Source organism: Coturnix japonica, unplaced genomic scaffold (genome assembly GCF_054131305.1).
Source record: "Coturnix japonica strain WE unplaced genomic scaffold, WE-NBRP24 Scf050, whole genome shotgun sequence".
In the NCBI taxonomy this organism is placed as follows: domain Eukaryota; kingdom Metazoa; phylum Chordata; class Aves; order Galliformes; family Phasianidae; genus Coturnix; species Coturnix japonica.
Genome location: NW_028188953.1, coordinates 856,191 through 880,811, shown reverse-complemented (window position 1 = coordinate 880,811; position 24,621 = coordinate 856,191). Strand labels below are relative to the sequence as shown.

General features: G+C 56.4%; 2 protein-coding genes across 13 annotated transcripts in view; both read left to right on the top strand.

Moving 5' to 3' along the window:
- Window positions 1–24,435, top strand: LOC146752181 (uncharacterized). Of its 11 annotated transcripts, XR_014940891.1 has the most exons (6): window positions 8,382–8,688; window positions 11,455–11,551; window positions 12,082–12,154; window positions 12,824–13,027; window positions 13,181–13,277; window positions 13,597–14,799. XR_014940891.1 is itself a non-coding variant. In XM_085532880.1 (3 exons), exons 1-3 carry the CDS (start codon window positions 204–206, stop codon window positions 13,671–13,673), a joined length of 489 nt encoding a protein of 162 aa, XP_085389006.1. In that variant the 5' UTR covers window positions 13–203; the 3' UTR covers window positions 13,674–14,799. The 11 variants fall into 11 exon arrangements, 3 of the variants coding, with proteins under 3 accessions (XP_085389005.1, XP_085389004.1, XP_085389006.1); XR_014940885.1 differs by lacking the exons at window positions 8,382–8,688; window positions 11,455–11,551; window positions 12,082–12,154; window positions 12,824–13,027; window positions 13,181–13,277 and adding exons at window positions 11–555; window positions 999–1,058; window positions 23,582–23,787; window positions 24,088–24,435 and having other exon boundaries at window positions 13,597–13,752; XR_014940890.1 differs by lacking the exon at window positions 13,181–13,277 and having other exon boundaries at window positions 8,386–8,688.
- The window catches only part of LOC146752165 (uncharacterized), a 187,561-nt gene that overhangs the window by 15,713 nt on the left and 147,227 nt on the right, over window positions 1–24,621 (top strand). The window lies entirely within an intron of this gene.

The window sequence follows — 24,621 nt, the reverse complement described above, 5'->3', positions numbered from 1 at the left end:
CATCCCGAGCGTATTGTCCTTTAATTGGTCGGTCGTGATCGTGCCACTTGGTGTGTCGTTCCTTGGTTGGTCCTTCCGTGAAACTTTGTATCCATCGGGGCGCGCTTTGCCTGTAACTATGCAGAGTACACAATCTACCCATAAAATTAGAGTGTTCTGCAACCCTTGTGGCCTCCATATTCCACCATCACATCCCGGTCCTAATGAACAAGCACTCCACCACAATGCTACCACATCCCGGTCTTAATGAGCAAACATTTTATCACAACCCCCGGGCTCTGCTCCTTCTGGCCACCGTCACCGTCCTATTGGCCACCGGCACGGGGGGGTCCGTGGGTGTCGTTGCCCCCTTTGTGACCCTCCTGCTGCAGGAAGCCGAGGGGGTGAAGCAGGGGGGGGCCCCGGCGGCAGCAGCTGAGTGTCTGCGGGAGCTGCTGAGGGGCCGGGGGCCGGGGGACCCCCCCAGGATGTTGCCTTGTGGGGCTCGGAGGTCCCTGCTGGGTCGCTTGGCTGTAGCCTCTGCCATTCAGCCCCTGGTGCTGCTGCTGGTGGAAGGTGAGAAGCTTTGGGGGGGTGGGGGGGGGAAGAACCTTATGGGGGGGGGGGGGGGCTCTGCATTGTTACTGGGGAGGGTCTGGGGACGTAGTTTGGGTGATGGGACCCCAGGGATCCTCACGTTGGTAATGGAAAGGATCCATGGGAATCCCATGATGGGGTGGGGGGGGCGGGAAGGGGATGCAGGGCATCCCGTGGTGGGATTGGGGATTAATCTTATTGGGGGGGGGGGGGGGGGGCGCTCTGCATTGGTAATGGGGAGTGTCTGGGGGCTGAATTTGGGGTGATGGGATCCCAGGGATCATCACCTTGGTACTGGAAGGGATCAAGGGATCCATTGGAATCCCATTATAGGGCTGGGGAGGAGGGGCTGGGGGGGGGGAATCCAGGGGATCTTAGTATGGATGGAGGATCTCACCCCCATCTCTTTTCTTTGTCATCAGATCCTGTTGAATCCTGCCGTGCTGCTGGACCAGATCCTGGAGCATCTCCTATGTCTGCAGGTGGCTCCTTCCACAACCTGCTGCCAGATCCCGGCCCAGCCTCACACTATGATCCACTGGGTCCCAACAGCCCTAGGCAGCTTCGTGTCACCGTGGGGCTGAGCTCCTCTGGATCCCAGTGCACCCCTTCCCCTTCTAATGCACCTCCCTGCCATGCAGCCCTTACAGACCCCGGGGGTCCCAGTGTTGTCACATCACTGGATGCTGGGGATCCGCTCCGCATCGCACTGCTGGATCCCAAGGGTCCCCCTGGCAAAGCACTGCTGGATCCCAAGGGTCCCCCTGGCAAAGCACTGCTGGATCCCAAGGGTCCCCCTGGCAAAGCACTGTGGGATCCAGATCACAAGGACCCCCCCCATGGCACCACTTCCAGGGCTCCCAATGATGGAGCATCTCAGGATCCCAGGGGGGACCCCCATAGCAGCCCCTCGGTGGATCCCATCCCCCCCCTTCCACACCACCTCCTTGCCCACTCCTTCCTCCTGACCCCCGCAGCCCAGGCCCAGCTGCTGTGGGTGCTGGGGGCTCCGAGAAGCCCCCCCCGAGCTCTTCCCCTATTCTAACCCAACTGCTGCCCACTGCGGAGCCGGCGTTGCTCCACGCCGCCCTCTGGGGGTCCCGGGGGGGTCTTTGCCCCATCCCTGCCTCCTTCCAACACCGCTTGGCTTCCTTAGCCCAGCACCCAGCTCTGCCCCCCTCCCTGCGCCTCTTCTTCCTCCTCTGCCTCGGGACCCCCCCCTCGCCCCCCTTACCCCCCCATTTGGCCGCCAGCCTCTTCCCCACGTTCTCCGACCCCCCCGAGCTTCTCCTGCCCCACTTAGAGCTGGCGGCCGCTGCTTGTTCCGGGGGGTGGGATGAAGGGCAGCGGGGCAGCTGTTGGCTCCGGGCTTTGGTGGTTGGCTTGGCAGCTCGGGGGGCTCCTCCTGGTGTTTTCTGCCGGGCTCTGGTGGCCTTATCTAAACACTTGGGGGGCAGCGGGACCCCCCCCGTCGAGTTGGTCGCAGCCGCCACCTCTTTGCTGCTGCGCTGCCCCCATTCCGCCCCCCAGATCTTAGAGGCCGCGGGGGGGGCGGGGGGTTGGGCGGGGGCTCTGGGCGCCGCTTTGAGGCAGGGGGTGCTGGGGGCGCCCCCCCCCCGAAACGAGGGGGGGCTGCGGGGGTACCTGAGAGTATTGGCTCGGGCGCCCGGCCCCCCCCGGCCCAAAGCGTGCAGCCGCTACCTGCGGCGTTTGGCCGCCCGGAGCCGGGGGGGGGACGGAGAGTGGAGGGGGGGGCAGGGGGTGCTGAGCGCTGCCGCCCCCCTGCTGCCCCACGGAGCTCCTCCGTTAAGCCCACACAGCGTCGGGGGGGGGGGACATCGACGTCGGCGACCGGGCTGCGCTTCACGCCGCTTTAACGACCGCTTTGGGTCCCCCCAAGTTGGGCACCGTCTTGGCCGCCCCCCCGCTCCGCCTTCCCCCCCATCGGATAAGCACGGAAGGGGGGGGGTCGGCTCTCAGCCTCCGCTCTGTCCCCCCTCCTTTCCACCTCCATCGCCTGCCCGACCCCCCCCCCGCCGCTCCCCTCGCCTTTCGGTGCCCCCCGGGATCCCCGCGGTTACGGGAGGGCTTTGGCACGATGGGGAGCCCCGGGGGGGGGGTTACGGCTTTGCCTCCGTTTGGAGCCCGACGACGCGACCCCCCCTCATCGCCTCCATGTCCTGGCGCTGCTGCTGCTGCAGGTGGGGGGGGGGGCTCAGGGCCGCTCGGTGCGGTTGGGGTCGGGGGGAGCAGAATTACCCAACATAACCCCAACATAACCCCAACTTGACCCCCCAAGCGTCGCCCCCCAGCAACAAAAGCATCCCTCCCTCCCTGATAGCAACCCCAGTGATACCCCAACGTCACTCCTAACATCGCTCCCCAACATTACTCCAGCGTTATCCCAACAGCATCACACCAGTGTCACCCCAATGTCACCCCAACACCATCACCCCAGCGTCACCCCAACACAGCCCCAATGTCACCACGTCACCCCAACACAGCCCCAATACCACCCCAATGTCACCCCAATGTCACCCCAACACCATCACCCCAGCATGCCAAGCACAGCCCCAATGTCACCCCAATACCACCCCCATGTCATTCCAATGTCATCCCTACGTCACCCCAACGTCACCCCAACAGCATCACTCCCGACATCACCCCAGTGTCCTCCCAATGACCGACCCCCAGCTCACCACAGCCTCCCTTTTGGGGTTATAGGGAGCAATAAGACCCTCACTACCCCATAGCAGATCAATCCATGCCCCCACTTGCTGTTATCTGATGGCTGTTTGCTGGCTGGCTCTTGCTCCATTCAACCACCACTGTCTGGGCCCATCCTCCAGTCAGTTCCTCACCCAGCTCAGAGTGCACCAATGCATGCCAATGACCCCAAATGACCCGAAATCCCCCCAAATAACCGTCAAATGATCCTGTAAGTGCCCCCAAATGGGCTGCAGCTTCCTCAGGAGAAACCCATGGCGGATGGTGTGGAAGTTTTGCTGATGTCAGTGCAGACCAACAGACACCAGCAGCCTCAGCTGTCACCTCCCCCAGCACTCATGGATGGATCCCATCCGGCCCCATGGACTCGTGGTGCTGCAGGTGGAACAGCAGGACTCTGTTTCCTCTTGAATCGTGGGGGTTTGCTCTGCTCCCCATCCCAGACAGCCAAGTCAGAGAGCAGAGAACCCATCAAGAGCCTTTTTGTCCCCCTTTTTCCCTTCACATCCCTTACCCACTGCAGCCTTGGCTTCCCTGAAGCTGCTCTCCCCATACACTGCTGGAAGGGGCCTTAAAGCTACAACTACCAGCCCTGGGGCTCAGGGTTTGGTGACAGGGATGCACCACTGGGCATTGGGGTGCATCTAAAAGGGCTTCAATCTTTGGTCCTTGGGTTCAGGCCTTTGAAAGGGGTTCGCCCTTTTATTCCTTGGGGTTATCATAGTATCATAGTATCATAGTCTCGTGCGAGTTGGAAGGGACCTTAGAGATCATCGAGTCCAACCCCCCGGGATTCGAGCCTCCTATGCAGCAGAGCGGCACTTCTACCACTTGCGCCACAGGGGGGATTATACACTTTGCTGACCCATTTGGCATCAGGGTTCTGCTTTTAGTTGCCATTTCTTCCCCGTTTTCCATCTCTATCCCCCTCCAGGGCTCCATAGCAGAGACACTTTGCTGCAGCCTTCATCTATAAACTTCATCTGTAAACTTCATGTATGAACTTCATATGAAAGCAGAAGAGAAGCATGCAGACCAAGCAGCATCTGAGTGCAGAATGGATGCTGCCCATCCCATCTCTCTTCCTATCTACGTCTGCTCTCACTCTGTGCTTTTCAAGGGGGGAATCTTCCCCCATCTCCAAAGCAAAGGGTCCCAACCTCCAAACTGAGGGGAATAATAGATATGGATTTTATTGAGGGATTTCTTAACAACTAACAACAACCAATTGGGGGTAACATTGGCTAATGGGTTAATATGGGCTAATTACAATTAGAGGCCGTTCTTATAGGCCATGGCTGCTCTGATGAGCCATAGAATGAGAGAAGACCAAGAGTAGAGACAGAAGACAGGGAAGGAGGGACAGAGAGGCAGCAAAGCGAGGCGGTTCAGCGCTGGTAGATCCATCCACGTCCTGCTGTCGGGTGCGGATCTTCAGTCTGATGGGCCATCAGAGGTTTGTTGTTTGACAGCGACTCCCGATGACAGTCCAGACTGATTTCCAGCAAGTCCAACGTGGTGGCACTCAGCCGCCTGCCAGCACTGCCCCACTGCTGTGCCTGGGGGCAGGAGCACAGGAGAGCCCAGCACAGCAATGAGCAGCAGCTGGAGGCAGACGAAGATGAGGCAGATGGTCCTGTGGGCTGAAAGAGGGTCGGGAATGAGGCGTCCCTGCCCCATGGCAGCACAGCCCCATATGGTGCCAAAGGGGCTGCAGAGGGGTCCAGGCCATCAGCACATTGATGGGAACCCGGCTGCTGTTGGCAAAGAGCAATGAGGGGATACTCACTGCATCCAGAAGGAGAAGCCACGTCTCCTCGCCCGCTCCTTCTTCTCCATTGCCCCCCTGACTCCCCCTGTCCCTCTGTCGCTGCCTACCAGCCCCCCATTGCCCCACTGACAGCCCCCCATCGGCCATTGGAGGTCCCCATTGCCCCCCATTACCCCTCATCCCCCCCATAGCCACTTATTACCCCCCTAATACACCCCCTTGCTCTCCATTGCCCCCCTGACTCCCCCCAAGAGCCCCTTATTGCCCCCCATTGTCCCCCCATTCCCTCCCATTGCCCCCCATTGCTCCCCTTACAGCCCCTTATTGCCCCCTAACAGCACATTATTGCTCCCCATTGCTCCTTATTACCCTCCCATTGCCCCCCTTACAGCCCCTTATTGCTCCCCATTCCCTCCTATTGTTCCACATTGCCCCCCATTGCCCCCTTACAGCCCCCCATTGCCCCTCATTGCCCCCCAACAGCCCCTTATTGCGCCTTAACAGCCCCTTATCAGCCCCTTAAAAGTCCCCCATTCTCTTCCATTGCCCCCTAACAGAACCCCATTCCCCCCCATAGCCCCCCATTGTATTTCATTGCCCCCCATTACCCCTCCACTCCCCCCTATAGCCCCCCATTGTATCTCATTGCCCCCCATTACCCCCCATTGTCCCCCATTGCCCCCCATTGCCCCTCATCCCCCCCCCATAGCCCCTTCATGCCCCCCATTGCCCCCCATTCCCTCCCATTACCCCATATTGCCCCCCATTGTATCTCATTGCCCCTCATTACCCCCCATTATATCGCATTCCCCACCACTGCCCCTCATTGCCCCCAACAACCCCTTATTGCCCCCCATTCCCTCCCATTGCCCCTCACTGCCCCCCTTACAGCCCCTTATTGCCCCTTGTTGCCCCCCATTACCCCCTAACAACCTGTTTTTGCCCCCTTACAGCCCCTTATTACCCCCGCATTACCCCCCTATTACCCCCCACTGCCCCCCATTGCCCCCCATTGTATCTCATTGCCCCCCATTACCCCCCATTGCCCCCCATTGCTACCCATTACTCCCCCATTGCCTCCCATTGCCCCCCAACAGCCACTTATTGCCCCCCATTGCCCCTCATTGCCACCCTTACAGCCCCTTATTGCCCCCCATTGCCCCTTATTGCCCCCCTGCCTGCCCCCTATTGCTCCCCATTCCTTCCCATTACCCCCCATTACCCGCCTGACTCCCCACTGTGTCCCTGTGTTGCCCCTCATTGCCCCCATTACCCCCCATTGCCCCTTATTGCCCCCTCATTACCCCCAATTACCCCCATACCAGCCCCCCATTCCCTACCATTGCCCCCCATTGTATCTCATTGCTCCCCATTGCCCCTCATTACTCTTCTGCCAGCCCCCCATTGCCCCTATTTCCCCCCCATTGGCCATTACAGCCCCCATTGACGTCCATTCATCCATGTTGGATTTTGCAGCCCCCCTGGTGCTCCCTATTGCCCCTTATTGCCCCCATTACCCCCCATTGCCCCCCATTCCCTCCCATTGCCCCCCTTACAGCCCCTTATTGCCCCTCATTGCCCCCCATTGCAACCCATTGCCCCCATTGCCTCCAATTGCCCCATAATGCCCCCCATTGCCCCCATAGCTCCCCAATGCCCCCCATTGCATGCATTAAACCCCATTGCCCCCCATTGCACCTCATTGCCCCCCACTGACCCCATCTCTCCCCCAGTGGCCATTGGAGGCCCACATAGCCCCCCAAAGTCCCCCATTGGCCCTCAATGCCCTTGTTGGGCAGGATGTGGCACTTGTGAGGCAGGAGTTGGCACTTGTGGGGTGGGAGGTGGCATTTGTGGGTCAGGAGGTGGAACTTGTGGGGAAGGAGGTGGAAATTGTGTGGCAAGAGGTGGAAGTAGTGGGGCAAGAAATGGCACCTGTAGGGCAGGATGTGGCACTTTGGGGTGGGAGGTGGAAGTTGTGGGTTGGGAGGAGAAAGATGTGGGTCACTAGGTGGCACTTTTTGGGCAGGAGGTGGAAGTTGTGGGGCAGGAGGTGGCACTTGTGTGGCAGGAAGTGGCAATTGTGGGGCAGGAGGTGGCAGTTTTGGGGTGGGAGGTGGAAGTTGTGTCACTTGTGGGGCAGGAGGTGGAATTTTTGGGGCAGGAGGTGGCACTTGTGGGGCAGGAGTTGGCAACTGAGGGGCAGAAGTTCGAAGTTGTGTGGCAGGAGGAGGCTCTTGTGGTGCTGGAAGTGGCACTTGTGAAGCAGGAGGTCGAAGTTGTGGGGCAGAAGGTGGCACATGTGGGGTAGGAGGTGGAAGTTGTTGGGAAGGAGGTTGAAGTTGTGGGGAAGGAGGTGGCACTTGTCGGGCAGGAGGTGGAACTTTAGGAGCAGGAGGTGTCAATTTTGGGGAGGAGGTGGCACTTTTCGTGCGGGAGATGGCACTTGTGGGGCAGGAGGTGGCACTTGTGGGGCAGGATGTGGAACTAATGGGGCTGGAGGTGGAACTTGTGGGGCAGAAAATGGCACTTGTGGGGCAGGAGGTGGCACTTGTGGGGCAGGAGGTGGCACTTGTAGGGCGAGAGGTGGAACTTGTTGGGCATCAGGTGGCAGTTGTGGGGCAGGAGGAGGCACTTGTGGGGCAGGAGGTGGCGCTTGTGGGGCAGGAGGTGCCACTTGTGGGGCAGGAGGTTGAAGTTGTGGGGCAGGAGGTAGCACTTTTTGGGTGGGAGGTGGAAGTTGTGGCACTTGTGGGGCAGGAGGTGGCACTTGTTGGGCAGGAAATGGGAATTGTGGGGCAGGAGGTGGCACTTGTGGGTTTGAGTTGACACTAGTCAGGCAGGAGGTGGCACTTGTGGGGCAGGAAATTGCAATTGTGGGGCAGGAGGTGGCACTTGTAAGGTGGGACGTGGATGTTGTGAGGCAGGAGATGGCACATGTGGGACAGGAGGTAGAACTTGTTGGGCTGGGGGTGTCACTTGTGGGGCTGGAGATGTAACTTGTGTGTCAGGATGTGGATGTTGTGGGGCGGGAGGTGGCACTTGTGGGGCGGGAGGCGGCACATGTCAGCTGCGGCTGAGACCACCAGACGCCGCCGTGGAATGTCTGAGCTTAACGGAGCCCGCCGGGAGCGGTTGGACCGTGCCGGCGCACTGGAGCCTCTTCGGCTGAGACCACCAGACGCCGCCGCAGAATGTCTGAACCGAGCGGAGCCCGCCGGGAGAGGTTGGACCGTGCTGGCGCACTCGAGCCATCGCGGCTTATACCCCCAGACGCCGCCGCGGAACGTCCGACCTGAACGGAGACTGCCGGGAAAGGTTGGACCGTGCCCGCGCACTCGATCCGCCGCGGCTGAGACCTCCAGACGCCGCTGCGGAACGTCCGAGCCGAGCGTAGCTTGGAGAAAGAGGTTGGACCGTGCTGGAGTCATCGAGCCGTCACGGCTTAGAGCCCCGACGCGGCCGCGGAACGTCTGAGCTGATTGGAGCTTGCCATGGAGCGGTTGGACCGTGCCGGGGCACTCGAGCCGCCGCGGCTGAAATCACCGGACGCCTCCGCGGAATGTCCGAGCAAAGCGGAGACCGCTGGGAGCAGTTGGAACATCCTGGCACTTGTGGGTCAGGAGGTGGAAGTTGTGGGGTAGGAGCTGGGACATGTGGGGCGGGAGGTGGCACTTGTGGTGCCAAAGGTGGCACTTGTGGGGCAGGAGATGGAAGTTGTGGAGTAGGAGCTGGCACATGTGGGGCGGGAGGTGGCACTTGTGGGGCAGGAGGTGGATGATGTGGGGGAAGAGGTGGCACTTGTGAAACGGGATGTGGCACTTGTGGGGCAGGAGGTGGCACTTGTGAGGTGGGAGGTGGTTGTTGTGGGTCAGGATGTGGCACTTGTTGGGCGGGAAGTGGCACTTGTGGGGTGGGAGGTGGCACTTGTGGGACAGGAGGTGGCAGTTGTGGTGGAGGAGTTGGCACTTGTGGGGCGGGAGGTGGAAATTCTGGGGCAGGAGTTGGCACATGTGGGGAAGGAGGTGGCACTTTTGGGGCACCAGATGGCACTTGTGGGGCAGGAGATGGCATTGTGGGGCAGGATGTGGTACATGTGGTGCTGGAGGTGGCACTTGTGGAATGGGAGGTGGATGCTGTGGGGCAGGATGTGTCACTTGTGGGGCAGGAGGTGACTCTTGTGGGGCGGGAGGTGGCACTTATGGGGCGGGAGGTGGCACTTATGGGGCGGGAGGTGGCACTTGTGGGGCAGGAAGTGGCACCAGTGGGGCAGGAGGATGGTGATGTGGGGGGGAGGGGGCACTCGAGGGGTAGGAGGGGGAAGTTGTGGCGCAGGAGGTGGAAGTTATGGGGCAGGAGGTGACACTTGTGCTGGAGGTGGCACTTCTGGGATGGGACATGGTTGTTGTGGGTCAGGATGTGGCACTTGTTGGGTGGAAGGTGGCACTTTTGGGGTGGGAGATGGCACTTGTGGGGCACGAGGTGGCACTTGTGGGTCGGAGGTTGACACAAGTGGGACAGGAGGTGGAAGTTGTGGGGCGGGAGGTGGAATTTGTGGGCAGGAGGTGGCACTTGTGGGGGAGGAGTTGGTAGTTGTGGTGCGGGAGATGGATGTTTTGGGGCAGGAGGTGGAAGTTGTGGGGCAGGATGTGGCTCTTGTGGGGCAGGAGGTGGCACTTGTTTGGCAGGAGGTGACACTTGTGAGGCAGTATGTGGCACTTGTGAAGCGGGAGGTGGCACTTGTTGGGCGGGAGGTGGCACTTGTGGGATAGGATGTGGCAGTGTGGGGCAGGAGGTGGCACTTGTGGGGCAGGAGTTGGCTCTTGTGGGGCAGGAGGTGGCACTTGTGGGGTTGGAGTTAGCACTAGTGTGGCGGGAGGTGGCACTTGTGGGGCAGGAAGTGGCACTTGTGGGGCGGGAGGTGGTTGTTTTGGGGAAGGATGTGGCACTTCTTGGTCGGGAAGTGGCACTTGTGGGGCAGGAGGTGGAAGTTGTGGGGCAGGAGGTGGAACTTGTGGGGCAGGAGGATGAAGTTGTGGGGCAGGAGGTGGCACTTGTGGGGCAGGAGTTGGTAGTTGTCGGGAGGGAGTTGGAAGTTGTGGGGCAGGAGGTGGCCCATGTGGGGCAGTATGTGGCATTTGTGGGGCAGGAGGTGGCACTTGTGGGACAGATGGTAGCAGTTTTGGGGCACGAGGTGGAAGTTGTGTGGCACGAGGTGGCGCTTGTGGGGCAGGAAGTGGAACTTGTGGGGCATGTGGTGGCACTTGTGGGGCAGGAGGTGTCACTTGTGGGGCAGCAGGTGGAATTTGTGGGGCACGAGGTGGCACTTGTGAGTCGGGAGTTGGCACTAGTGGGGATGAAGATGGCACTTGTTGGGCAGGAGTTGGTAGTTGTGGTGCGGGAGATGGATGTTTTGGGGCATGAGGTGGAAGTTGTGGGGCAGGAGGTGGCAGTTGTGGGTCAGGAGTTCGTACTTGTCGGGAGGGAGTTGGAAGTTGTGCGGCAGGAGGATGAAGTGGGGTAGGAGGTGGAACTTGTCGGGCAGGTGGTGGCACTTGTGGGGCACGTGGTGGCACTTGCGGGGCAGGAGGTGGAAGTTGTGGGGCAGGAGGTGGAAGTTGTGGGGTATTAAGAGGCAAATGTGGGGCGGGATTTGGCACTAGTGAGGCAGGAGGTGAAAGTTGCGGGGCGGGAGGTGGCACTTGTGGGGCAGGAGGTGGCACTTGTTGGGCGGGAGATGGTTGTAGTGGGGCAGGAGGTGGCAGTTGTGGGGAGGAGGTGGCACTTGTGGGGCAGGAAGTTGCTCTTGTGGGGCAGGAAGTGGCACTTGTGGGGCAGGAGATGGCTGTTGTGGGGCAGGAGGTGGCACATGTGGGCAGGAGTGGGCACTTGTGGGGCAGTATGTGGCACTTGTGAGGCAGAAGGTTGCACTTGTGGGGCGGGAGGTGGCACTTGTTGGGTGGGAGGTGGCACTTGTGGGGCAGGAGGTGGATGATGTCGAGGGGAGGGGGCACTTGTGGGGCAGGAGTTGGAAGTTGTGGGGCAGTGTCACAGTTTAAACTAAACTAAAAATCCACCTGCGTCTGTGACAGGGGCCGTGACCTGTCGTGTTGTTCTCTGGGAGATGTAGTCTTCTTCTGTAAGCTGCACATTCAGTAAAATTATCCATGCTTTATATGATGTTATGATGTGGAATACTGAGAGCAAAATTACATTATTAAACCATGACAAACAGCTTAGTGAGCAACAGTCAGAATTACTCAACAGCTACGTAGCGTGTAAATGTAACTGATAACTGCTAATCCAGCTGTCCTAGGGGTGATGGGGAAGTGAACGTCTCAATATTAAACTTGACATCAGTGTTAATTATTATCTTTCAGTTTGTGAAAGAAATAGAGAACGAGAAGAGAATGAGACTCCTACAGTTCGTTACTGGAACGTGCAGATTACCAGTGGCAGGATTTGCTGACCTCACGGGTAACGAGCCCTCTTTAATCCATTTTATGCTCATGTTTATTCCTTTTTTTTTTGTTAATAAGGACCAAGGTGTGTGTTTAAGGGTATTTTTTAATGAATTGATATGGAATCCTTTTTCTGAGTCTTGCATATTGGTAGAGCTGTGACAGAAAAAGGGAGGGAGGCAATGTGAACACGCCTTGCATCAGCGACTTGATCCATGGTTTGGACGTGGTCCTGGCAGGGCAGCCTGCTCTGGGTATCCCTGCTTGATCAGAGTGGCAGGACTAGGTAAACTCCAGAGATTCCTTCCAGTACCAAACCAACGATGTCATTCAGTGGTTGAATTTCTTTGAAAACCGCTTCATATTTATGCATTTCACTACGTGGATTTCTTCAGAGGGATGTAGTGAGAGACAGATGTCTCTGTGCTCTGCAAGTAGTTATAGTCTTGTTTTCTCTTCAAGCCTTTCACGCTCTGTTGTCATCTATTACCTACTGGTCTACACGGGCAGTTAGACCTAAGAATTCCTTGTTTGATTTTTGTACAGGGAGCAACAGACCCCAGAAATTTTGCATTGAGAAAGTTGGGAAGGAAAACTGGTTACCTGGAAGTCCCACCTGGTAAGTACGAAGGATCAAACTCTGCTGTGGTTCTGTTCTTACGGATGGCAATCTACTTTGAGATTTTAGGAAGTGGGTGTGATATGGAAGTGTCTGAGACTGTGTGAAAGCAAAGCACTGGGTTATGGCAGTAAGCTCTGCTGAGAAATAGCTGAACTTCTGAAAAGCAGTTTTGTTGTGGAGCTGATTCCATTGTAAATGCCATGGATTTGCACACCACTAAAACATGAAGTAATAAACAGTACTTTTTGCTAAAGAGTTTGGGATTGATCTTTCATTATCACCACACCCGATCTTGGCAATGCAAATAAATAGCCACATTCACGCACCCTCTTGGCTGGTTAAAATGTAGCTTCTGCTCAGTTTCTCAGTTATGCTGGTGCTTTGTGAAGATGCTCAGATTTTAACTCTCAGATACAGAAGAGATAAGGTGAGACTTGTTACTAAATACGCTGCCAGTTCTGGAAAGTTATCGCTGCTCGGGTGCTTGTTGTGCGTTAATTCTCACTTTCACAGATAAATGCACGTCAAGATACAGCTGTTTTAGACAAATCCAGTTGTACAAATGCAGTTATCCCTCTGAACGAAACAATTCATACGCCTGCGTTCCTAATGGATTTCTTGGTGGTTTAAACTGTTGTTCAATACTGAAGGTTTCTCTGTTTTCAGTTTCAGTCACTTGGACCTTCCACCCTATAAGAATTATGAGCAGCTGAAGGAAAAGCTGTTATTTGCAATTGAAGAAACAGAAGGTTTTGGGCAGGAATAGCTGCGATTTGCACCTTGAGGAACGTGAACTCAACGTGATGTTCTGCTTGTTGCACACTTCCTTGTAAAGTAGACTTGACTAGGATTATTTAACAATAGTAGCGTGTAAGTAAATGGATGTTATCCTGAGGTTTTATCCACATAAAGTATGGATTTCTACATTCTACATCTGTTATGTGCATTTTTTTGTTTAAATTCAACTCTCTGTGTGCATGGGCGCAAGTCTGCCTTTGCTAAATCCTTTTCTTGTGGCCTTAGGCAACAATCAAGGGGATCTCGAGCTTCAGCACTGAGCAAGAAGCACAGCACTCAGGAAGGCCATGAAGGGCTCTGCTAAGTTGATCTCCCTCCACAGGTCAACTTTATTTCTTGTTTTTTTCCCCAGCACTGGGAATGGCTGCTCTGGTGGTTCGTTCCAGGGAAGCGCAGCTGCTTGCATTGCTCTGCTGCACAGCTGCCCTAAAAATAGTTGGGAAGTGGAAAGACAACTGCCTTTCCTATGTCCTGAAATACAGCTCCTCTGGTGGAGTGTGTCCTGGCAGCTTTGTGTGCATGGATGTAGTCCTGGGGCTGTTGAGAACTGGCTGTGCAGGGGACTGGAGGCGGCACAAGACCAGAGGGCACTTCTGATTCTTGTGCAAGCAGCCTGACTGGCTTCCATTTGTTTCTTGCAGGCACGGATGAAGAGATCATCATTGACATCTTGACCAAACTAAATGCTTCCCAACGTCAGCAAGTTCCGATCACCTAAAAGGTCTACAGAGATGTGTGAAGGCGGTTGTGTCACTGGGGTGAAAAGTGAAAAAGGACCCAATCTCCGTGAGAGAAAGGTCGGCGGAGAATTTCCTTGACCAAGGTTGTTTTGTTCTTGTTCAGTTCAGAGCAGTTGTTGATGCAAGGAGGGCTAGAGCCTAAAGAGAAGTGGGGAACAGCTCAGTTCTGTCTGTCCTGGAAGGCTGCACCTTCTGCCACCTCCTTCCTCCTCTCTTGGCTTTCTAGGATTTGATTGGTGACTTGACGTTGCTGAGTGGGAATTTTGAGAGGGTGATGGTGGGGATGATGACTCCCACCGCCATGTCTGATGTGCACAAAGTGAGGAGGGCTGTGAAGGTTTGCAAATCTTCCTTTTGTAATTGCTGAAGTTCTGGCCAAGTGAGCCAAGGCGAGGGGAGAAGGGGTTGAATCTTCTTGTGGGTGCAGCTCTGTGCTCAGCGGTGAGGAGCTCCAGGCTGGCTTTTTCTCACCCGATGTGTCTCATGGCCTGCTCCTCAAACCCATCTTGTGCAGGGAGGGGATTCTGACTCTGGGTGTGCATGAATGCCAGGGGCTCTTTTCTCAGTGTCCCAGTAAAGTGGGTTGCTGCTCGTTTCAGAAGGAAGCCCAAAGCACATTTGAGATGCGTCACTGTGTTTGTGAGCTAGTATTCCCTTTGAAGGCCTCCAATAGCCATCTCCAGCAGCTGTTTCTGAGTGGGGAATTCTCAAGGGTTGCTTCCAGTAGATGCTGTGCTGAGCTGTGTCTTGTGTCCTTGAACCTTTGCAGGGTAACAGAGATGAGGGAATGTATGTGGATGATGCCCTTGCTCAGCAGGATGCTGTGGTGTGTAGGAACGTGCTTCCTTGCAAGAGCAATGTGTTCTTGTGCATGTGATGTGTGGTGAAGAGAAGCCAACCTGTGAAATGGGAATAAATAGGTTCTGCTCTTGTTTACGAGTCTCTAATGAGACGTCTCTAGGCAGGCAAGTTACTTGGCAGGGGCAATGACATTTCAGCTGTGAGTTGCCATGCCTGGATGGTGCTTGTTGGAAAATATCCATGATCTGGACACGTACAGGCCAGCAGTTCTCTACCACCAATGAATTAAAGACCTTGTGTATACCCAGGCTTCTCCACGAGCCTTACTTTGCCATCCATAATGTCTATAAGTGCCTGTACGAAGCAGGGGAGAGGAAGTGGGGAATAGATGAGGTACAATTTATGTCCGTCCTCTGTACATGGAACAGGCATCACCTGCTCAGAGGTAGGACCCCTCCACAGCGTCCTGGGTTTTTCTTCCCTTCCTTATTTGTGTGTGATGCTTTTATAGGAGCTTCATAGGTGTTGAGTAAGTGCAAGCTCTTCTGGGTCAGCAGGTGTCTTAGCAAGAGCCCCATTGAATCCATTCCCTTCGGTCTGTTTCATTCCCTTCTGAGACTGGAAGGGACTTCAGAAACCTAAGTACAATTTGCTGTGCTCTAGCGTGAAAAGCAGAGATTGAGGAGTGTGCCCACCATTGGGACAGGGGGGAGAGGAGCTGAGAAATTCATCTGCCAGCATGAAGTATAAGGTCTTGAAAATGGTACCAGCTGTGGTAGGCCAATTAGCAGGACTGTTAGCAATGGAAATGAATTATTTTAGTGGGACGGTCCTGATATATCTGGCAGTGCTGCAGGAACGATAGAATGTTCTTGCAGCATGTGAGGAGCTTGTTCTTGCCAAATGGCCCTTTGGATCTCTCTGACTCTCTACCGTGGACACTTCCTCCTAGTTTTGGATGTGTACAGAGGCATTTCTATCAAGGACATAACAGACAGCATTAAATCTGGGAGGTCTGGAGACCTGGAAGATGCTTTGCTGGTTGTGGGTCAGTGCTCTGCTGTTAAACCTTGTCTGCAGAGTAATGAAATGATGAGAGGTGCTGTGTGTCCCCTTGAGTGACTGTTACAGGTTTCAGGGGGCAGACATGGCTTGTCTTTATGTGCACAAAGCCGGGCTGGGTGGGACTTGGAGCACCCTGGTGTAGAGGGAGGTGTCCCTGCCTACTGCAGGGGGGTTGGAACCGTGTGATCTTCCAGATCTCTTCCAACCCAAACATTGCTTTCTCTATCTTTGTTGCCGTCCTTTGCTTTTTATTCTCTTTTTGCCTCGGTGTTTCATTATTTTCCCTCCAACCTTTGTTCCAGGAATGTCTTTATGGCCAAGCCAGGAGCTGTCACGGGTACAGGAAATGCTGCTGGCCATCCTGTAAGCTGGCAGATGATCACCAGCAGGTTTTTAAGTTGCTCAGCCCCAGGCAACTCACTCACATCTACCTGATGGTGCTGGAAGGGCTGCACTGCCCACAGCCGCCTCCCTTTGCTGTTTGCTCCCTTCATTCCTTACTTCAGCACGTGGCAGACCTCAGTAATGCAAATGACTGATAAAGCATCAGCGTTTTCTCACTTTGCAGACCCCCATAGGGTGCCAACAATCCCCAAAGAGCCCCTCAGAAACCCCAAAGAGCCCCATAGGGACCACATATCACCCCATATCATCCAATAGAGCCTCATGCAGACTCCAAAGAGACTTACAGGGACTCCAGAGAGCCCCTCAGGGACCCCAGTGAGCTCCGTAGAGCACTATATTACCCCAAAGAGCCCCTTAGGGACCCATGAAGACCTCTTGTGACCCCATAGAGCCCCAGAGAGCCCCGATTGACCCCACAGGGACCCCATATTGCCCCTTAGGAACCCCATAATGACCCATAGGGTTCCCATATCACCCCATAGAGACCCTTAGGGATCCCAAAGAGACCCTTAGAGAACCCATTATCAACCCAAAGAGGCCCATAGGGATCCCATATCACCTCACAGAGCCACACTAGCGACCTGATAGAGACTGATAAGGACACCATAGAGACGCATAGGGATCCCAGAGATCCCCTGTGACCACACAGAATCCCTCAGTAATGCAAATGACTGATAAAGCATCAGCGTTTTCCAATGCGCTGATGTTAGAAAGGCTTCAGGGAGCGGCAGCTCATTCCTGTGTGTAGCAGTGAGGAAAAAGGAGTAACAAGAAGGCCTACATAAGGTTTTTAATTAATTTATTAATGACTTACTCCTAACACTAACATCTAATAGTATAACGGGCAAAAGCCCAACTGGATGAAGGGAAATGGGATCAGAAGGAGACGGGATGTTGGCTACTCTCCCTTCTCCCTCCCCACAACCTTCCAGACTGTGCTGTCTTATTCCACAATGAGGGGGGTTGTGTAGAGGGAATGCCGGATCCCAAAAGTGGAGGCAGGTGCCTGGGGCTTGATCAGCGTCACCTGGAAGGGCAGAAAGGAAAGGCAGATCAGCAAGGGCCCTTCTTTGCTGCCCTCGCTCTCTGCAAGGGAGATGTGGGGAAGCCTCAGAGGAGGGGGGAGAGGCGTGAAGGCTGTGCTTGTGAAGCAGAGGGGAAGAGCTGAGCAGCTGCCTTACCTGGCCTACGTTGTAGTCTGCCGGCCCAGGCTTCACTGCTTTACCCTCTCCATGTTTTGGTCGGGCTGCCATGGTGTATGCGGGCACCCTTTTCTTGTACACATCCACGGCCACTCTGGGGAGCGCCGCAGGACCTGGAGTCTGCAAGAGAGTCATGGCCACACGGGGCTGGGGTCACATTCAAGGCTCTCTCTTTCCCTGGAAGGCTGCATTAAGCAAAGCTGCAGCAGGGCTGGAAGCCCCTGTGGCACAGGGAGAGGAGCCTGGTTTTGGACGCTAACATGGAAGAGAGGAGCAGCAGAGCTCACCTTGGCAAGGTCCTCGTCAAAGCGACCGCGCTGGCTCCTTCCCCTGATGGAGTAGCAGGGGCTGGCCGATGTGTAGGCTGTGTTGGGCCCCATCAGCCTGGGCAGTGTGTAAGTGCCAGGACCTGCAGGAGGAGCAGCAGAGAGTGTGTGCGTGAGGGGATGGAGGAGATGGAAGCAGCAGCGAGGGGCAGCCTGCACAGCCCGCTGGTGGGAGCAGGAGGGACGTGTTGCCCCTCTGAGCAGCAGCCCGTCCCTGGAGGATGCTCAGGCTGAAGGGTCTGCCTTTGCCAGGGTCACGTACCTGGAGGGCGGTCTGTGCGGAGGGGCTCCCGCCGGAAGGCCATGGACTGCACCGGTGGGCACTTGAAGACGTGCCTGTTGGCTGCTTCGGTGCGGTAGTCACCTGGGGCGGAGGAGAAGAGGAAGAAAGCTGTGAAGGGCTGGTCTCCTTCTGCAGCCAGAAAGAGTCCTCTGAAGAGCTGCACAATTGCTGGGGGACACAGGCAGCACGCGGGGACACTGCAGCACGTGGGGACACTGCAGCAGTGGTACTCACTCGGTCCGGGGGTGACGGTGGTCTTGGTGGTGGGTCGTCCTTGGAGGTGGGCGCCTGGAACCACGTACTTGCCATTCCTGGTGATGGCCGGCTCCACAAAGTAGCAGGGACCTGGCCCGCAGCTCCCTGCCGCAGGCCGTTTGGTCCCTCTAAAGGTGTACGCGGGGGCACGGTTTTTGGTGGGGCTGTGGCCCACGTAACCTAGGAGGAAAAGCAGAAGAGAGCACACCCCTGTGCAGCTGCATGTTTCCAGCTCCTTTGGCCCCTTGGGTCACAAGGAGCAGCGCCAGCAGCACTGGCCTTCCTCGGCCAGGCCTGGCTTGCAGCTGTGCCAGAGAGCCAGGAGGCTCTGCCAGAACGGGGCAAGGCTGGGGAGCTGCTCTGCCCCGTGATGTCCCCAATGCGCCTCACGCCCTGGGGATGGTCGCTGTACCTGTTGTCCCCGGGATGGAGTATTTGGGCCCGGGGCTGGGGAACTGGGCCGAGATGAGGCCACGTGGGCGATGGGGTCTCCAGGTCCCCACCCAGGCTCCATCCATGTTGTTAGACATGTTCTCCAAACATAAAGGCAAGAGCAGAGCAGTTACTGACGGGAGTTCCTGAGCCGGAAGGGCCGGCAGCAATTTCTCCTGCTCACTGCCAGTCCTGCCAGTCTCGTGCTACATGCCCCTCACACACAGCAGAGCCAAGCTGGGCTCTGCAGCCTGAAGTGTGCAGGAGCTCTCCCTCACCTCTCTGAGCCTTGGAGGACGAGCGCGATGAGGCTGAGCTGGTCTGCTGCTGGGGCTGCTCTCAGGCACAGGGCACGGCGAGCGGCTGCGGGCTGCACAGCTCACAAATGAGGCTCCTGGAGCCAGTGGCCGGCTGTCCTTGGGGAGGGCCCGGCGATGTCATGGCAGCGCATTGTGACAGCACACAGGCTCCGGATGATTCCATCCGTGCTGTGACATCTCCTGGCTGGCCTGCAGCCCTCCACGCCTTCTCGGCCTTGCACCCCAAGCAGGAAGAAGTCGTAGCTGACGCTGCCGACACCTGCAGCTCTTGGTTTGAGCCACGTGCCGCCCGGGGCTCCGGGGACTTCATCAGCATCACCTGCAAGGGAGAGAATCCCAATGGGGAAATGGACTGAAAGTCCCATCCCACCCTGGAAAAGTGTGGAAACTGTGCTTTGGAAACCCCATGGCACTGCCATGAGCAGCCAGCAGCCCTGCTGCATGCCTGGAGGGCACTGCTTGTGTTCCCCAACCCCCTGGCCCCATGCTCAAGTTGTGTCTGTTGACCTCCACTGGCTGTATTTGACAGAGCTGCAGAGCACATTGCAATGGCTGCTCTGGGATCAGGTGGCCTTCTGCGGAAGGATCTCCAGCTCCCATCCTTGGCTCCATTGATGCTGATGTGCTGGATGTAGGGATGTCCCTGGTGGCTGGCTTCTGTCACAGCGGGCACTTCCCGACAGTGACCCCTCAGATCCAGGGGTAGATCACACAGCAGAGCTTAGCCAGGTCCTGCTGGCTGTTCAGATTGGTACTTTCTCTCTTGTTTTGTTTCTTACTGATGGAGTTGTGTGTGTGAATGGGAAGTGCTGTGCAGTCAGGACCGGTCAGTTATGGTCATAGAGGATGCTCAAAGGGAGAGAGGAAATAAAGAGTGAAACTGAAGCCAGCACTTAGCGTCCTGATGTCTGTGTTCTGCAGCAGAGCCTGTGACAGTCACCAGCGTCCTGCAGGGAACTGCAGCAGGAGGCTGTTGCTGGGCACTGGGCCCAGATAGGCCGCCCTGCCCCCTTCTCCTGGGCAAAACCTCTCATCAGCCGTCACCTCTGGTCAGCCATCAAAGAGGAGTGGATCATCAGCGGCCTTGAGGCCTAATTCCTACAGGCCTGTGTGGTGGCCCTGAGGGCCTACGCCTAGTATCCAAGGGGTTAAAGGAGACCTATGGAACAAGAAGCTTTTTAAGAGGCTGAGAGACCATGAATGCCAGTGAGAGAGAGTACTAGACCTGGCCTGCAGGCCAGGAGAGAGGCCTCTAGTCCTCTAGCCATCTCAGCCTTCCTCTGCACCTCCACGTCTCTAAGCCCTCCCATAGGTGTCTATGTCCATACACCCCTGCACCTTCTTTGGTGCCTGAGTGCCCCTGGGCCACCCTGTGGCTCTCTTGGCCTCTCTGTCTCAAGACCTCTAGTCCAGCTTCAAGGCCTTCAGGCTTCTTGGGCTGTAGGTGTCCAGACCTCGAGGTACAAGTACAACCCCCAGCTCCTCTTGGCCTCTGCTCTTCTAGGCTTTCTCTTGCTTGGCCTCCATGCCTCCCTTTGGCCTCAAGACTACTAAGCTGCAAGGCCTCTTGGCCAGGCTCTGGGCCTCCCTCCAGGCTGTTTTACCTTAAGGCCTCTAAGCATCCTGGGCAACCTCTAAGCCTTTAGGCCTCCCCCTATGCCACTAGGACAGCTTGCAGGCATCTGTGCCTCCAGGTGTGTTCTCCATTACAGCTCTAAGCCTTCCTTTGTGCCGTCAATGCTCATGGACTCGTGGTCTCTTTTTTGGCCTCCCTCTGTGCATCAGGCCCTCAAAACCTCAGTGCTTCCAGTCCAGCCCTTTAGTACCTCGGCTCCAAGCCTACCCTTAAGCTTCAAGGACTTTAGGCTCTACAGGGCTCTTAAGGCCTCTAAGCCTCCTTTTTTGGCTGTGTCCGATAGAACCACCACTGCCCTTGATGCTCTGTCCCATAACCCCCACAGCTTTGCCCCGTAAGCTATGCACCATACGCTTCTGCTTTGCCTACAAGCTATGGCCTCTAAGGTTCCCTCTGGGGCTCTACACACCACGGCCAGCACTTGCCGCTACAGACAAGGGGACAGGGATGGGGCTGTTTCTGCCCTCCTTATCACCTGCCCCTACCTCTGCCTCTTTGTCCCCTCTGTCCTTGGCAAGTGACAAATTGCCAGGGTGGGGCCACGGGGGTGGTCTGTTCCCACAGTCTGTCAGGGGCAGGAACCCACAGGACCCAAAGAGAACTCTTCTATGACAAAAGCCTGAGAGAAGGGGCTGAGTGGAGCATCCAGTGGAGCCAAGTGGCAGGACCAGAGGTTGCCACCAAACATCAGGAGCGCTCCTGCACTGTGTAAGTGCTGCAGCACTGGCACAGAGACCCAGAGAGGCTGTGGGGTTTCCTCTGGGAGATCTCCAAACCCATCGGATGTGTTCCTGGGCACCAATTCTGCTGGCCCTGTTGCAGCAGGGCCTGGACCAGATGGGCCCAGATCTCCATTCCAACATCAACCATTCCGTGCTTCTGCAACACCACACGACATGCTGTGTTTGGCTCAACCTGGCCATTCACAAACAGGTTTCTTCCTCCTCCTGCTCAGTGCCATCTCTGTGGGATCACACTGCCTCCTACGATCCAACTCTGTTCCAATCAAGGTCAACACCAAAACAGTGCTGACCTTCATGGAGCCTGGGCTTTGGAACACAGGCACAGGAATAACCACTGCATGGGTGGAACCTTGTGTATTTCTAAAACATGCTCCTAACTGTCCTGTTCAAACTGTGATGCAGAACCAAGGTTGCATTCCCAGCACAGCCAGGCAGGCCGGCACCAGCCCCAAGGCATCAAGCCACAGGCTGAGAGGCCATCACCAGCCCCGGGGCCTAAATCCATGCCTGGCAGGGACCCCGGCCTGCAGGCTTTTGGCCTGGAAGGGCTTCCCCGGCCTGCAGGCATTGGAGCTGGCAGTGCCCCCCAGAGCAGAAAGCTGGCTTTTAGCCTGGCAGGGCCCCCCTAACCGCATGACCAGCTTCAGGCCTGGCAAGGTCCCCCCCGACTGCCTGGCCGGCTTTTGGCCTCACAGGCCCAGCAGGTCAGGCAGCCATTTTGTTGCCTGGCACTGAGCCCCGGGCAGGCTGCATAGGAATCCCCAGGCCGGACAGCCGGCTTTTGGCCTTCCAGTGTTTGCACAGCAAGCAGGAAACTCAGCCCACATTTCTCTTCTGGGCATCCCACGGGCTTCCTGTCAATGCAGGATCACTTGTGCTGGTGGTGTTGTATCTCAGGGCCCATCCAGGTCTCTGGAAGCCTCTGGATCCCATGGGGCTGTTTCTGTCCTGCCTGCTGTGCTGCATTTGGGAGGGCGAGAAGAAGGAGATGACTGTGCAGCCCCTTCCCAAAGCCTTTCCTGTGCCCTGGCTTGTGACTCTGAACAGTGGGAGAGGGCTCCTAAGCTCTGTCCCTACGCTGGATCAACTCCAGCTCTTCCTCCAGCCAGCCCATAACCCTTCCACGCCTCATTTCTCTTTCACTTGCAGGGAGTCTGAATTCCCACCTTCGGCTCCTTTGACATCATCTCCAAAGAAATCAGGACTGCAAATGGGATCGTGACTCAGCAGTGGCCAGTGTTTCACCTGGCCAGCAACCTCATAGCTATGCACCACCTCAAGTCCCGCAGGGAGTCCTTGCCAGGTTGGAGGGGGGATTAAAGCTCTGATGCCTTTATGGATGGTGCAAACAGGGCCACCACCTCCCTTCTCAGAAGCAGACCTCCTCGGAGGAGGAGCCCGTCCAAACGTGGGTCTGTTCTGGTTGATGTCCCTTAGAAGCAGTTCTAGGGAAGCAGCTGTGGAACAGCAACCGTATCATCAACACTGTCCGTGGCATTTTTCAGTCCATAGGAAGGTGGAGCCCCTGAAGTACAGCCAGGTGGCCGCAGCTGCCAAGGGTTGAAATGTAAAGCCTCGCCAGGTCAGAAGCTGTTGTGAGCTTAGATGTGGGTAGCTGCCTCTATCTAGGGCTGCATGAAGGGGTGTGTGTGCTGGAGGAGAGAAGGAAGGACGCTGCAGATGTGTGCTGGCTGCAGAAATGGCACTCCGCTGTAGCAGCAGGAAGGCAAATGGCAGAAAGTACGTTTGAGGAGCAGAAGTTTGTGGTTGGCTGTGCTCAGATCTTCCTCCCAAGAGATGCTCTTCACGTCTTTCTTGTTTCCTTTCTGCCAGAAGCTGAAGCAAACAGGCTTGCAGTGAAGCGTGGCCTTGCAGGAAGGCAGGGCACTGGTGTGGAGTGTGGCCCAGCTGTGAAGAGAGCTGCAGACACACAGCAGGCATCTGGGTTCTGGGTCCTGTCTTTCTAGTTAGGCTTGCTGTCTGTCCTTTCCTGGGACTGTTGTCATTGCATGTTGCTTGAGGTCTTGCAGTTGGAGGGGTTGACAGTGACCTTTCCTGTCCAGGACTGGAAATGCAAACCCACAGTTCACCCAAGAGCCTAAGATCCATTGCAGTCAACACTGGAGATGAGATGTCCTTGTATCGTGGCCCAGCTGGGGGGTTGGTCTCGATGATCTCTGGATGTCCCTTCCAACCCATCTGATTCTGTGATTCTGTGCTAGTTTGCAGCCTGAAGGTAGTGCTGGACTCGTTAAATCTTGCAGCTTCCCCTTTCTTGGTTCTAACAGGGAGAGGTGCTGAGCCAAATGGCAAGATCTACATGAAAGCTGCTCTCCAGGCTGGAGGGCTTCCTGGAACAGCAGGTCCCAGGACAGGGGGACGACATTCCCCCACAGTTGACAACCACTCCTTCTGCAGGACCGTGGCTGCAAGAAAGCACAAGGGAGAGGAGGAAGAGGAGCAAAAAGCAGAGCTGTGGCCTGCCAAGTAACACTCGAAGGTGGAGCGCAGTGTGGCAAAGGCCCAGAGCCCACATCAGAGCAGAGGCAGTGTGCCAGCTCCAGCAGCACATCCTGGGCCTGCCCCAGTGCCGACTGAGCGGTCCTGGGCCTCAAAGCCAAGAGGTAAGAAGATGCTGTTGTAGCAGCCATGGTGAGGCACTTCCTTTATCAAGCGCATGGAGTATGCTTAGGGTTTGCTTTGCTTTTCCTTCTCTGGACAGAGAAGATAAAAGAGTTGAAGGCTACCCAGTCCATGTCCTTAACCAGGACCATGCCAGAATGCCTGACCCCCTCTTTTCCCATTAACTCCACGTCCCACTAGAAACCCCCTTCCCTGAGAGGCTTCCTGGCCTGTTTTCATGGTACCCATGTTTCCGCAGTTTTGCTGTTGACAAAATGAATTTCTCTTTCCTTGCTCTACAGCCAGATGATGATGACAACAGAAAGAGAGGAGAGAGGAAATGAAGAAGGCTTCTCTGAGAGCTGCCGCTGCCCATGCAGAGCTGAGTCCCTGGCGAGCACAGACGTGCTCTTTTTGTTCTCAGGGTCTCTGTCTGTCAGACACGAAGGGGCTTGTAGAATGCTGAGGGAAGCGGTGTCCTCTTGATTCTTGCTTTGTTTCTTTTCAGTCCTCTACAATGAAGACGGAGAAGCTGCAATGGACAGACTGAGTGGAGGAGCGTCAGAAGGCAGCGGCTTCGTGGCAGCAGCCCAGCTTGGCGCTCCAAGTCTGGTTGCAGCTCATCAATAAACAAGTGGAGTTTGTATTCACCCAGAAAGCAGAAGCCCTGAGCACCGCAGAGGCAGCACAGGGCCAACGCAGAGTGGCCCGCAGCCCCCACTCCCTTCGCCCCGGCCCCCTCTCCGGTCCCCCCCCAAACACCCACCCAACTCAGCCCCGCAGCTCCTCCCTCCCCCCAACCAGCCTCGAGGTGGGCAGAAAGTTATCAACATCTC